The sequence below is a fragment of the Spinacia oleracea genome, chromosome 1 (assembly GCF_020520425.1).
Source record: "Spinacia oleracea cultivar Varoflay chromosome 1, BTI_SOV_V1, whole genome shotgun sequence".
In the NCBI taxonomy this organism is placed as follows: domain Eukaryota; kingdom Viridiplantae; phylum Streptophyta; class Magnoliopsida; order Caryophyllales; family Amaranthaceae; genus Spinacia; species Spinacia oleracea.
This window is the reverse complement of record NC_079487.1, coordinates 71,119,645-71,135,716: the sequence shown is the minus strand read 5'-3', so window position 1 is coordinate 71,135,716 and position 16,072 is coordinate 71,119,645. Positions and strand designations below refer to the sequence as shown.

Genomic DNA, 16,072 nt, shown 5'->3' with positions numbered 1-16,072 from the left:
TACCTGAAAAGACACAAAGATGATTTCCTGTTCTATGGTGGAGATGATGAATTAATTGTTAAAGGCTATACGGACGCAAGTTTCCAAACCGACAAGGATGATTTCAGATCACAGTCTGGGTTTGTCTTCTGCCTCAACGGAGGTGCAGTAAGCTGGAAAAGTGCTAAACAGAGCACCATTGCGGATTCTACAACTGAAGCGGAGTACATTACTGCACATGAAGCAGCAAAGGAAGCTATTTGGCTAAGGAAGTTCATAGGTGAACTTGGTATAGTCCCCTCCATTAAAGGACCAATAACTCTATATTGTGATAATAACGGAGCTATTGCATAGGCAAAGGACCCTAGACACCACCAGAGAGTCAAGCATGTACTTTGTAGATTTCACCTTCTACGAGAGTTTGTGGAAAGAAAAGAATTCGAGATAAGCAAGATTGGAACTGACGACAACATCTCAGATCTATTGACTAAACCTCTGCCACAAGCGAAGCGCAACTCGCACACTGCAGCTATGGGAATCAAGCATGTTGGAGAATGGCTTTGATGTTCTTAATAAATGTTTTAAAGTTTTAGAGTTTAATACTTCGTAAAATGTTTTGGTTAACCATTCATATAAATGAATAAAATTCATTTTTCCGGTTTATTAAATGATTCCTTTCAATTTGATAATATATTCAAGATAGACTGTCAGGACCAGTCCTGTGACTAAGAAATGTCTATCAAGTGAACTTGAATGTCAAAAGTTGAAATTTGTCCCTGGTCGAAAGTTTTATGTAAAGGTGGACGCATAGAAAACGCTAGACGACTAGAATGCAAGATGACTAGTAGTTCTGTTTCTTGAACTATGTGGACATGGCAATGTCACAATCATTTGCATAGATACTTACTTGAGAAGATTAGTATCGGACAAACCTATGAAACTTTACTCTAAGAGATGAAAATCTGTCATAAGTAAATTTCATTACATTATTAGAAACTAATCCTCAATACCTGAGTGATTTGAGATTACTTGTTTGAGAACTGGTTACTTTGACGTTGTCAAGCGTCGCACCGTAAAAGGAGTCTATAATGGCAAGGCTCAGGTAATCACCTATAAAACGAAGTCTTACCTCAAGATTACAAGATTGGGATTGTCCTCCCATAAATCGGGATGAGATGCTGAAAGTTGTACAAGGCCAATCAAAGAGCTAGAAACTGAAAAATGCATGGTCGTGCTCAGATGAATCATAGGCTATGATTATCTTTTTTTTTATCAGTTGAACTCTGAAACCGAGAAATACCTCTGGACATAATAAGGATGACTACTCTTACCTTATGTTCATGAGCAGGAATCAAGCGACAAAGGAATTGGTCCAAATATGCATTTAATGCTAAGTCTAATAAATGCGGTTCAGTATTAATTAACAAGTTAATAATTCAGTGAGATCAAGTGAATTGAATGCCTAGCTAGAGGCCGCTTCAGTTCAAATGGAATTAATAATATTAATCCACAACTTAATCTTGACTGAACCCGTAGGGTCACACAAATAGTACGTGAACGGATCAAGTATATTTTAAGTGAATATGTTATTCATTAAATACTCCATTTATGATCATTCGAAAACGACAGATCTCGGTTCCTGTGGGAGCTGAAATCGTCAAAAGGCAAAATAAAGAATACTCCGGAAATGATGATATTGCCGGAAACGGATATACGGTTCATGACGGAAATATAAATATTATCCAAGTCGTAGATGTTGCCGGAAACGGAAACATGGTTCGTATCGGAAAATGTTATCGGAAATAGAAATATTGCCGGAATCGGAAATATTGCCGTAAACGGAAATATTACCGGAATCGGAAATATTGTCGGAAAAGGAAATTATTTTCGGAATCGAAAATATTAACGGAAATGGATTCCGGAATCCAAAAACGAATCGGAAGCTCGACGAGCGACAAGCCGGCAAGCGAGTCGGCCCATCGCTCGACAAGCAAAGGCCGAGCGCATAGCACTGAGCACGAAGCCCAGCCCCAGCGCCCAGCCGATGGGCCTGGAAGCGCAGTGGGCCGCGAGCACCAAGCAAGGCAGCAACAATGTAGCAACCCGCCAAGCAGGCAGCACCACCGTAGCAGCCCGCCAAGCAAGCAGCAGCCCGCCAGGGCAAGGCTGCAGCGCGCTGGGCCTCTGGCCAGCTACGGCCGCGTTTGGGCCTAGGCAGACACGCGCACCAGCGTGGCCCATTGTGGCTACGTTGGTTGCTTCGTCTTGGGCTCCAAGAAAAGTCTGATTACTTAGTTGTCAAGTAACTTGGGAATTAAGTATTCCTAGTCCTACTAGAATTGGTTTAATTAAGAGTTTAATTAATGTTACAATTCTAATTGGATAAGAATTTCAATCCTAGTAGGGTTGGTAATTCTTTTCCTAGTAAGACTCAAATTCCTTATTTCCTACCCTATAAATATGAGGCTAGGCCCTCATAATTTTATGAAAATCATATTCTTTACTTACATTGTGTTCAAGGGAGAACATAATATAGCCTAACCCGAATACATAAAACCTTAAGTAAAATCCTAGTTGGTTAAACCTAAGGCGGATCCGAACGTGCTGTGGACTTTCTACGGAGGGGCAACGTGTGGGGCTCTAAAGACTTGTTCTTGTTCGGTTCGGGAGAAGCTAGGGAAGGCACGCATCACATTGTATGTAACCTAAATTATGCTAATTGACTATGTGGCAATTAATTTGGATTCTGGCTTTTTGGTTTTTCCGCATGAATTATATTATTGTATTATTCATAACCTAACAAGCTAGTCTCGGGGTGTTGACCAGAAAGGCCACAAAGATCTTCAATAGTTACACTCTATTGGTATAACCTAGCCCTAGTTTTGAGCTTGTCTTGAAGAGCCAACCAGATAGTGATTCTATGCTTTGGAACAGAATATCTGTTCCAAAAATAAACATCCCAATTCACCTTAGGTAACTGATCACAAAGATTTTTGTAGATGCTACAAATGGAAAATCTAGGAGCACTAAGCCATATAGAGGAATTGAGCTTGTTGGCCTGCGCAAGCTTGCTTAACTCTGCAGATGTACCTGATGGCTCAACTAGAGGCCATTGAAGGCATGTGCATCTGCCAATCTTATGTTTAACATAGATGGCATGCACCCAATTGACCCAAAAATTCTATTGTTTCTGTTCAATGGCCCAAGATAACTTGCATACAACAAAGTTCTAAACCTAAGTCCACCCTGAGTTTTAGTGACACCTAAGTTGTTCCAAGCCATTGGCCCTGGTCTACTATCATCATATGTGAATGCCAGAGAGGATATGCATACAGAGATGATTTTCTTGATTACAACCTTGAGGATGATGAAGATTTATCCCCAGTTGATATTGATACTCATCAGAACAAAATTAACCAGTTACATTTTTCCAGCAAAAGAGAGGTGTCTAGCTAGAACTCCAAAATTTGATAATGGACACCATTTTATCATCTAAGAGTCACCTGCTTGAAGTTTCCCAATGCTAATTGGAACTCCTAAGTATTTGAAGGAAAGTTTACCAAACTGAAACCTAGAGAGAGTTGTAATTTCCTGCTTGGTGTGTTCATGAATACCACACCTGTGCACTGAAGATTTATTTGGGTTGATCTACATACAATAGTACTAGAAAACAACCTGAATCCTTCTAACACGAGCTTAATAAACTGCATGTCACCCTTATAGAACATAAGCAGATCATCTTCAAAGCACAAGTGAATTATTTTCAAGGTTCTACATTTGCTATGTATTTTGAAACAAGGGTGCTCACCATTAGTTCTCATTGCAATGGAAAAATACTCCATGCAGAGGGTAAAGATAATTTGAGAGAGGGGATATCCCAGCCTTATCCTTCTCCTAGGTTGAATAAGGTTAGTGGGGTTGCCATTAATCAATTGATATATTGTGGTTGATAAGCATGTCATGATTAGTTGCACGAAGAAAGGGGAAAACCTAGATCAGTCACGACCTCAATAAATCTCCACTCAACATTATCATAAGCTTTCTTGAGGTCAACCTTCATCGTACAACAAGGAAGAGTGTGATTTTGGTTATACATCTTAATGATATCCTAGAAAATTAGTACATTGTAAATAATAGATCTTCCTGCCACAAAATCTCTTGATTATGAGAGATAATATCAGATAATACTTTGTCGAGTTGCTCCCATATCACCTTTGTGATGCATTTGTAGATGATAGAACAACAAGTTATGGGTCTAAAGTCCCCCAACCGAGGCAAGAACATAAACTTTGGGAACAAAATTTATGGAATTAAAATTAATCTCCTTTAGAATATTACTAGTGGTGAAGAATTCAGTGATTTCCTTGTATAGGTCATCCTTGATGATATGTCAGACTGACTTGAAAAATGTCTATTATAGTCATCCATAGTGAATCTGCATTCAAGTATGCTTCTATGTGAATCATTTATGACTAGGAATAGAGTGTACCACCCTTTTGACATCTTCTATAGTGAATCTGCATTCAAGTATGCTTCTATGTGAATCATTGAGCCTTGGCCCCCTATCCATGATGACATAGTTATCAAGGAGCTTGTTCCCCATCGTGTGACCAGACAAGCCACCGTAGAACTGAATAAAAGCCTATTACACGCCCTCTGCAGTTCTAATCCATTAACAAGACAATGATCGGATATAATAGATGGTGTTATGTCTTCTTCTCTATTTAATGCTTTGGTGAAACAATAATTAGTGTTCTTATCACCCATTTGTAACCACTGGAGCTTTGTTGTCTGTTGAAGGAAGGGAATAATTACAATGAGAAAGTTTATATGAAGTAGAAGCCACTTTTTTCAGCTACAACTAAGGTAGGATCAATAGGGTTACCATGAAGTCTAGCTTGATCCTTGATGAGCGACATTTATGTCGCTCTTAGCCTAGGATTTTATTTCATTTTATTAGAATTTTATTCTTATTTTTACTTAGTTTTATCATTTTTAGTTCGTTTATCGCGTTTTTGCATTAATCGTAACATTATCTCGCCTTGCATATATTTTAGTCGTTTTTGCTCTAAACGTGCCTTTTTTGTTCATTTTTATTGCATAGGGCCATTAAGAGTATTAACGTGTTGAACTATGTGACATTATGCTTAGATGATGATTAATATGTTTTACGATTTGTTAAAATGTTAGACGAATGTAGACGCCTACATTTGGTCTCTAACTAGGAGCGATAAGTTAGATGATGAAACAAAACGTCTACTTGGAAAACGTATTCCTAATCAAGCAACGAATGTTTTAAGACTGACTGACTCATTACCCAAACCCATGTTTCTATTTATAGTAACTTATATTTATAGTAGCTGCTATTCTAAGTATCTGCTAAAAGTAACCGTCCAAGATAGAATTGTGTCAAGGAAACTTTAGTTACACTCCAATTAAATTCCTAAAAGAGATAGAATAGCGTACAATAATTTTAGTTGCATTCCAATTAAATTCCTAAAATCCTAAAAAAAGATAAATAAAGGAAAAGAGAGTTTTAGTTGGAAATATCCTGAAATAAGGATTAAAGGCGTAAAAAGAGTTCTAATCCGGAAGAAAAATCGGATTAAACTGGATTAAGTCAGGTAAAAACACGTGGAAATAGATTGTGCGCAAGAAATTTCTTGCTCACAGGGCCTAGCGCAGCTAATCACTAGCGCCAACATCCACGCGCAAATATCATCTCACGTACCCGCTACAATCCAACTCTGAAACAACTGTTGCGCATGAAGCTGTGCCAAAGAAATGTTTCGCGGACCCGTCCTATGCGCGAGAATTTTCTCGCGCACCAACGCTTTTCAGTGGTTCTCAAATTCTAATTATTTCTATATTTCCCGGCACTTATTTCCTATAAATAGGGCCTTAATCAACCGAGTAAAGGGCATCGGATTAATATCTCATTTTTTCCCCAAGTTATAAGCCTAAGTGTAGACACCTAAATCGCGTCTCCCCTAATGGGATGATGACGATACTATTATCCTAGCTAGGTGGTTGGTACAACTCCGTGCGGAAGTCCCAATTGCTAAAATGCATTCCAAAATCAAATTCCCGAGCCCGTTCCCACTACGGAACTCGGTAAAAAATTCAATTTACAAAAATCAATTTCAAAATCCAAACATAATCTCACCCAATTGACCTCTCCATTGGTCTTACAAGGCCTTTTCTAGTCAAAATGACATTAAGCAAATCAAATTCGGGCGTCGACCCAAAAAACCGAGCGTGTCGGGGGCCGTCTAGTAAAACCGAGTCCAAACACGAAATCGAAATTCAAAACGGCTTGTTTTTAGACGCAAATCAAGTCTTAATCCCCAAATAATCACTACGTGCCAAGTTCGTACAAACCGTATCAAGGTACATATATACAAGACAAAGGCAAGGACGGTGTCATCGTCCTTGCTTTGGCGGATTCTGGGCCACGTCACCTGCGCCAGGCGCAACTGGCTTTGGATTTTAGCCGATTAATCCCATATTTAAACCCTCATTTCCTAAGCATTTGGGGCAGCAAATCATTAACACATCGTCGTAATTTCAAAATCCTCTCTCAAAATCAAATACAAAAATCAAATTCTAAACTACAAATTCCTATACAATTTCAAGCACTTAAGAAATTGGTAGCACTAATCGGAAAGTTAGCCTAACCCTAAATAGGTAATTCTGAGTCCTTAATCAAATCTACAATGCTTTCTACTCTTCTACCTTTCTAAATGCAAAATCCAATGATGTTATCATTAGGGTTCATACCCTTGATTAATTAGGAATACTATGCCAAAGGTGTTATCTTTGGGAGGTTTTACTCTTGAAATCCTCTCCAAATGATTGTCCAAAACACCATTTCAAAAATATCATACAAGATTCAATCTTTAATTCCAAAAACGATTATTAACATTGACACTTTTGCTCCCAAAAGTGTTACTTACAACAATCACACATTTTTACAAAATCAAAACCTTTTCAAAAGTTCAATGATGTTTAGAAAAGTGAAATCCCTTTTCTAAACTAGAACCCATGAATGTTCAGCTTTCATGATTCAAATACAAGTCATATTTGTAATCACTTCCTTAAACTAGAATCAATTCCAAGTTATGGAGCACATTAAAGGCGAGGCCTTTTTGAACATTAAAAGGACTAATCTTTGAATTCAAGACTCCTAATTTCAATATTCAAATTCAACATTCAAGTTCAATATTCAAGTTCTATATTCAAGCTTATCATTCAAGTTCTATTTCAATAATCAAAATCGAAGACGCTTTATGACGAGCAACTCGTCTTAAAGTTGAGATTTTTAGAATTGAATCCGTGTCAGGCGCACTTATTATTAAGTAGTCGTTTGGCGTTCGGATCTCAAATGCAATAATACAATTTTAATTTCGCAATTTCAATATCGCACCTTTCAATACCGCATTTCAATATTGCACTTCAATATCACATTTCAATATCGCACCTTTATTCTTGCAATTTTAATTCTGCACTCTTTACTCACCTTTTTTTAAGGTGATGTGGTTGTGTACGCACTTTCAATAATTCTTTTACTTATTGTGATGATGCTTTACTTGTTTGTTGCTTTCATCACCTCACATGCTAAATTAAACAACATACAAAAGGTCACATCACGCTTACGAAGATAATTCTTGGACAAACTGGCCTTAGGTTCCTTTAATTAACTTTAAAGCAAAGTGATCACATAAAAGTAGCAAATTCTATGTCCTAAATGCATGTTCAAACCAACCTAGTGTCATGATTAGGGTTATCCTAAAACAATCCTTGTCTTGCTCTCGAATGTATTTCTAAAGCTCGCAAAATAAGCATCTCGTTCCCTTTCCCGGATCTCATCCATCTGTTTCTAAGATTCAATGCCTTATCCACAAAGAGTCAACTTTGGTCTTTCCAAACCGGACCCTTAAATTTTTTTTGGTGGCGACTCCTTCGTAATTCAAAATCTTTCAAAACCCCGTAGGGAAAAAAGGTACAAAAAAACACCCCCTACACTAAGCCTAAGTTCTCTATATGTTCTTATGATCGTCCCGTACACTCCATATATTTCGCAGTTCCGCCGTATTAACTCTTGTTAAGCGGAACTCTGCCCGTCTAAACACTTAAACTAAGCTAGGATCCTGCCTAAGAGTCTAGTCAAGTTGAGGAAATTACGTTGCATAAAAGGAAAGCGAGTAAAGTCAAGTGGTTAGTTTTATGAGAACCGCAATATAGCCAAAACTATATTGTAATTTGTTTATTGCTTTAATCACCATTATAAATATGTCAAACATTATCTGATTATTTATAACGCCTAATAAGATATTCTTTGGACAATCCGGATTATTGTTAGGTACCTTAAATCAATCTAAATCATATTCTTGACGATTATTAGTTAATAGTTGTGAATTAAAAGCAATTCAGATTAGTAATGTAGTATAACACATGTCCCGTCTTCGTTACATTGAACTAGTAAGGACCGCTTCATCGGCTAATGAGTGGCACTCCCAGTATTAGTAAATGTCCCCCGAACCCCAAATTTTCTCGCGCTGTCAGGCTTTTTAGACCTCGAGCTAGCGAGGTATGCAGTCATAGGCTTTAGAAATGGGGGCAGAATATCAGTAGGATGGAATTCCAATTGCACTCTTTTGGTTTGTGCATTTCAGAATACCCAAAGTTCCGGCAAGTTGAAGCAAACAGTGGAACAATTGTTTCAAAGGTTTGCACCTTTATCTTGGTAAAAAAATCTTGTTTGCATTGCCTTTTATCATTCATCTTTTTTCTGTGTTTCGTTGCCTTGAATCATAAATGGTCTGGGGTAAGTTTAAGCTAGTGTCAATAAATGAAGCAAAGTACGCATGTTCTTTGAACTATTGCTTTTGGAAAAATGATTTCTAATTCTACTCCTATCTTTTTACTTTGGAAAATTGACTAGGTTTCGAGAAAGGAACCAAGTCCGTTATCGCTTTCTACATGACATCAAATTGCTAATTTTATTCCATGAGCTAGGTCACGCTCGATGTTGTGAAACAAATACATATTATTGGCATATTGAAACATATTTATTGTGGCATATTGACACATATTTATTGGCATATTGATACATATTATTGGCATATTGTTGGTGTTCTGACTGAGGCAGGGCTATAGACTACAACTACTCCGTATACGGGGAAACCGTTATCGCTTTCAAATGGACATGACATCAAATTGTTGAACCAAATCTGTATACATCATTGTCTTTGTGGCTTACTAGAATAGGTCCCGTGCAAGCACGGATATTATAAAATTGTAATTTGACCATTTTTTATAAAATATTTGACTAACAAAGAATTGTTCGAAATACATTAGTATGAAGTACAAAAGAATTTGATAGATTTTCAAAAGATTAAGTTTTAGTCAAATCTACCGAATCTTTTACATAAAAAGTTATTGAAAGAAATAAATGAATAAAAAAAGGAAAAAAGTTTTGGCGGGTAAATTTTTCACCAAAAAGTGACACGTGTCATTCTTGGTGCCTGTTTTAGTATAATGTAATAGATTTGTGAATTGTGACAACGTTAATTTGATGGATGTAGTTGAAAGTTGTATATACGTGTAGCAGAATTTTCGGATGAATAGTCAAAGTTTTTTATTTCGTATGTATATAATTTTTGTAAATTAGTTTATTTAATAAGTAATTTCCATAATGTGCATCTTTGATTACTATTCTCCATTGTTGTTTTTTTTTTGGCAGTTCACGATTACACTTTTTTTTTTTTTGGCAATACACGATTCTATCAAATCTATTGTAATTATGACCAACTTAGAATTGTCAACTTATTATTTATGTAAGGTCATTGAAATCTTAATTATGATTAAATATGACGGAGTAATACTTATTATTTTGTAAGTATATAATATTTATAAAATATGTTATTTAATAGGTAATTTCTATAACGTGCATCGTAGATTACCATTCTCCATATTCGTTTCCTTTTTTCTTGGAAGTTCGCGATTCTATAATTTTTTTCCCTTTTTTATTTGCATTTCACGATTCTAGCTAATCACATTGTAATTATGACCAATGTAAGTGCAATAAGAATTTTCAACCGTAGTTTTATACAAGGTCGCTGAAATCTTATTTTCAAGACAAATATCAATAATTGTACACATTTTAAGGATTTTAAGAGGAGAAAAAAGGAAAAAAATTATGAACAATTGGAATACATTAAGAACTGTCAACTTTTTAATTATGAAAACGCTGCAATCTTTCTTTAATATTTTGTAGTACCCAGTTTTAGGAATTTAAGAGAAAAATAAGGATAAATAAATAAAAAAATTTGGCAGGAAAAAATCGCACCAGGAATTGACACGTGCCATTCCCGATGTCTCTTTTAGTGTATAGTAATAGATGTTGTTACGATTCGATTACAATTATTTGTTACTTATGGTTGATTGATTTGGTTAATTGGTTTTGAATGATTTTTGAATTGTTCCAATGCAAATTCGTATTATCCTTTTCGATGTGATTCTCATACGATGTATTAGGGTTATGTTTAGAGTTGCTAGCTCTGGGACGGAACTGATGGCTGGATGGAGTTGTTTGAAATGAATGTTATGTCTGAATGGAGTGTTGTTTGAAATGAATGTTCTGTCTGCATTTTTAGTTGATCCTTTTAGCATTTCACGCTAGGCATGTTTTTTTCGTGTGTTTTTGATCAGTAATTATAATCTGGTGTAAGTTTATGACAAATGCGTTGTTTTGAATTTTATAGAAATATTTGAAGGTCGGAATGGTGAACCACGTCTGATTTATTTTGTAGACTATTCGGAGCAGTTTAGCAGTCTTCTGTATTGTCATTTACTGGGCTGTGTATGTAAATGTTCAACCAAAGTCCAGTTTTATGATGTCTTTAGTTCACTATCAAATTCAGATATCAGAATACACCCTAAATTTTTTCAATTTGAGACTGCCCATTAGAATACACTTAGATTCAATGCTTAATAGTATGAAATTGAATCTGTGCATGTTTGTTTTTGTGTTTTTGATCAGTAATTATAATCTGTTATTAAGTTTATGACAATGTGTTGGTTTGAATTTTTGTAAAAATCTTTGAAGGTTGGAATGGGGAACCACGTATGATTTATAACAGTCTTCTACATTATGGCCGGTGAACCACAAAGGTGGGGATTCGGAACAATATATCAGTCTTCTGTATTATGGTGAACCACAAAGGTGGGGATTCGGAACAGTATAGCAGTCTTATGTATTGTTATTTACTGGGTTGTGTAGGTAAATGTTCAACCAAAATCCAGTTATATGCTGTCTTTAGTTCACTATCAAACTCGGAAATCAGAATACGCACTAAACTTTGTCAATTTGAGACTGCCCATTAGAATACACTTACATTCAATGCTTAAAAGTATGAAATTGAATATGGGCATTTTTGTTTTTGTGTTTTTGACCAGGTGTTAAGTTTATGACAATGCGTTCGGTTGAATTTTTGTAGAAATCTTTGAAGGTCGGAATGGTGAACCACGTTTGATTGAAATGGGCAAAAGATGGGCAGTCTTGAGTTCCTATAGTTGTAGCCAACACCAGTTTGTGGTAGGAGGCTCATTATAGACGAGTTTGCTTTGATTTATACGGTTTATATAGTCTTAATAAGTTCCTATAGTTTGGTCATTCTGCTTCATATGGTTTCCATTTCATCAGGTGTAATCTATTAGGAGTATGTATTTACTCAGTTTGATCTGTCGTGTATATTTAGTGTTAGATTGTTTGTGAGGATGCTCTAACCGTACTCCACATAAAATAAGTACAGTATGTAGTTTGCTTAGTTTTCTTCACTTATGTAATAGAGATTATCTCTTTTTCGCGTTCAAAATTCTTTTAAGATAAAATAAAAGAATTACGAAATTTTTGTATTATTTGTTAATATTGATTATTGGATCTCGATTCTACAGTATGTTTGCCTAAGGGGATCAAACTTGCTTTTTTATATTCGCACGCTTCACATGCATATAAGACTAGTGCTCTATACACGACTAACATGAGCATGTAAGTTTGACTATGTGAAAGAGTGAAAGAACAGCAAAGTGCATATAAGAAATTTGATTATATCGTTGAAGATCCAAGTTATTAACACTTGATGATGAATTACATCGATCATAAAATTGGAGAAACCGATAGAAAAATAAAAACTAAATCCTAACAAAGAAAATGCTAAGTTCAGGGCCATTACTGCCATCAGGGTTCATCATATAATAAGTCTGAGAATCTTTAGAACCAATGACACGTTCAAAAAAAGCCCGCATATAAGTAAGCTCACCATCTGGTGTTTCAACCCCTTGACCACTAGGCAAAACACCAGCACCCATCGAAACTGCATGCAACATTTGCATTACACTTAAATCATCATCAGTTGGTTCTCTTTTAATACCATACCCAGTTTTCTTACCATTACAATACATTGTCCAAATGGGTTCCTCAATTAGCTTAGTTTTTTCAGAAGGATGCTTCTCACACTCAAGTGCGATCCTCACTAGTCCTAACCCCATATCTTGTAGTAGCTTGCCTGTTGGGATGGCTAGTTCTAACAATAACATGGGTAGACACCTTGGATTTTCTTGGATTGCTAGGTTTACCCTGGCTTTCCTGAACCCAAATAGGGTTCCTGTTATGCGAGTTCCACCATGGACATGCCCATCATTGAGCCTACCTGACATTGGGATCCGGCAGGTTGGGGATACGATGGGGAAAGACCTAAATACAGAGCGTACTCTTGTTAGGATTTTGTTTGACTTTGTTGGGTTTTTCCTTTGAGAGGGTGCTTGGAGGGATATTGGTGCTCGAGGTGACAATGAACCATTGTTTGATGGGTTTGGGGTTGTGGTTGTGGTTCCTGGTTGGGGTGGTGAAGGGGAAGGATGTGAACGAGGGGGTGATCGTCTCGGTGATGTTGGGGATTGTCGAAGCGGTACGCCCGGCCCGGGCATGGTGAGGGTTATGCAAGTTTGGCTAGTATTAGAGACAACAAAATGTTAGCTAGGAAGTTTCAAAGTAAGAAAGAGGAATGAAATGGGTTATGAAAGAAAATGTGGGTAGTGAATTGAGAGTATATGAAGAGTTTGTTGTGGATTGCACGTTGCGTTGGGCATTTTATTGCTGACAAATTCAGCATGTAAACGCCCTCACTTCATCTTAATTCCCAGACACAGTCAAAATATGATAAATTCAGAATGTTGAAAAGCCTGATCGAAAACTAAATTAGTATTACTTCTGCAGGCTCTGTAAATAAATCTGACATTAGATATTTTCTTAAGAGATATCATAATATGGAAAGAAAATCCAATTATAATTTATTTATTTATTTAAAGGCAGAGTCAAATACAAAAGAAATTGTGCAAGTCACTCCACAAGTTATATGTAGACGTGCTTAGTAGCAAGCAAGCACGTTGGCAATGTTAACAAGCTAGGACAGCTCCACTAATAAAGTAACGTTGCGAGGTGTTACTAAAAGTATGCATGCAGTGATGCAGGATACCAACGGCAAGGAAATTGCAAAACAAGAGAAATAGAGTTATCTTAGAGAATTAAGTTGGAACTAATTACAAATATTCACAACTAAATTACATTGGACCAACCCTTAATCCTATTACTAGCTTACTAAGACTACAAATGCATGGAATATATATGGAATATGGAATCGAACAGCTAGCTATATCCAAGATTCTTTTGCAACCTCGCAGCATAACATGTAGTCAACATCTGAACCAAAGAGTACCATATATCATTGTGGAGTCCGGATCCTCTAGAGTTTTAATAAAACTCTACAAGGTAGAGTTGTATCTAAATTAACCATACATTTTAAAATCAATGCCTCATATTGATGAGAAAAAATAAGGGAAATTTTGGAAACATAATATATGAACCATTGATTTTTCATTCAATGGTTGATATGCTCAAACTCTACCTTGTAGAGTTATTTTAGAACTCTAGAGGATCCAAAACCAAAAAGAATATATGAACCATTGATTTTTCATTCAATGGTTGATATGCTCAAACTCTACCTTGTAGAGTTATTTTAGAACTCTAGAGGATCCAAAACCATCATCATTGTGGGCCTGTCGCCTTAAAGAAAATCTCCATCCATCCCACCTCCACTGCGTTACTAACCCCCACTACCACCCAAAAAAAAACGCCCTCTTATGACAAAATTATTCTATCTCCAATTCATCTATAACTTTAAAATTTAATAACTATGTCAACTTAATAATATTATGGACAATTTGTTTTTTACCACCTACAAAATCGAAAATTTATTTTTTACCACCTAAAAAACCAAATTTTTTTTACCCACCTAAACAAAATATAAAACTTGTTTTTCACCACCTTAAAATGGAAACTAAATGAAATCGTTAATGTGAGGAGCCACAATAATGGTAATGTCACTGATATTTTCTCTTCCACAATTTCATCTATTCAACATCCCTTCCCTTCCCCTGCTTCGTTCTCTTGCATGTATTCACTTAATTTTTCCTCCCATTAATTCACAAAATTGACAAAATTAATGGTAGTAAAGAGAGGAGGGTGAAAGAGTCAAAGAAAATCATAGAGGGTTGTAAACAATTGGAGGGAAATTTAATTAGTGGGCCTCAATAACTATATCATATCCTTTTTCAGGTGGTAAAAAACAAGTTTTAATTTATTTATTTTAGGTGGTAAAATACAAGTTTTAGATTTTTAGGTGGTACAAAATAAATTTTCAATTTTTTTAGGTGGTAGAAAACAATTTATCCTAATATTAATATCATACTACTTCCTAGGTGTTCTAATAAGTTGCATTTTTTACTTGCCAAAAAAATAAATTAAGTTACACTTTTTAAGAGCGGGCATATTTTAATATGAGTTTTTATTTTTGATGTGCTTTTTCTTCTATTTTATTATTCTTCCTTATTTCATGATTCTCACTCGCTATTATACTAATCTTTTTCTCCTGGTGTGGTTCTTAAACATACTCATATCCTCTTTTTATCACAACAAATAGTTAATCCACAATCAATTTCTTACAATAAAATGGAGTTAAGGAAACAAATGAGGTCCAAGTTATTATATTTTTCACCGTGTTGTCCAACTTAATTTTTTACACCGTTTGTAGTCTATGATGTATCTTCTGGCCAACTTAACTAGTTCACACTTTAAAAACATAGACCCTGTAACAACCAAGAAATTCTAAAAGATAAAATAAGGAATTTAATATGTTATTTATATTGACGGTGGCGGAAACACCGTCTTTTGGGTTTGTCACTACTAAAATAAAGAAGGGGTTTAAACACTAAATTGTTAAACCAACAAAATAAAATAAAAAGTAATTAAAATAATTATTTCAAATGAGGTACAACATAGCCTCAAAACAAAAGTGGAAAGTTTAAAATAAAATAAACTCCATTTGTTTTATTTCTCACTCGAAGCCCAAGTCCAAGCCCAAATAAGCTAAGAAAACAACCTGTAGAATGAACAACAAAATTCCACAATCAGTAGGGAGTAACTAATAGCTCTCCCAGCTCAAGAGTAACCAATTAATTAGAAATAATAAGAATCATAGAATATAGATAATACACAAGATAATATTACATGAAAACTTAAGATTTTATTATTATTATTATTATTATTATTATTATTATTATTATTATTTTAAAACGACCACCTAGCATTAAGTTATGAAATTACAGACTGGTTCATTGTTTGCCTCATTCAAGTTTCCTGTAAAAACAGTAGCAGGAAAATTAAAGGCTACTCCATTAGTATTACAAAGGTCCCCATAAATATCGGGGGGAGGGGCGATGACTACGTTAGTGAAATACATTTCCCCCCGGTTCCTCGCTGCTCTAGCCACATAATTTGCATCCTTGACTCTACTTCTCGGCACGCTCTTTAAGGATCCCCCTTCAATTTTCCCGAGGTATTCCCTACACATTGTATAAATGTTAGAAATTTTATCCGTCGGGCTATTTTCGTTGTTGACTCCTCGAACCGCTCTTTGACAACATGATAAAACAGTAATATCCTTCCACTTGTTCTCTTTACACCACTTTATCG

At 35.7% G+C, this 16,072-nt stretch overlaps 1 protein-coding gene across 1 annotated transcript; it reads right to left on the bottom strand.

Moving 5' to 3' along the window:
- Positions 1-11,998: 11,998 nt before the first annotated feature.
- Positions 11,999-13,069, bottom strand: LOC110778283 (protein MIZU-KUSSEI 1). The gene has a single exon (XM_021982853.2). It carries the CDS (start codon positions 12,967-12,969, stop codon positions 12,175-12,177), a length of 795 nt encoding a protein of 264 aa, XP_021838545.1. The 5' UTR covers positions 12,970-13,069; the 3' UTR covers positions 11,999-12,174.
- Between the last annotated feature and the right edge of the window lie 3,003 nt (positions 13,070-16,072).

What these genes read in the sequence shown, in the direction of transcription:
- LOC110778283 (XM_021982853.2), bottom strand. Translation starts at nt 12,969, where the DNA reads ATGCCCGGGCCGGGCGTACCGCTTCGACAATCCCCAACATCACCGAGA.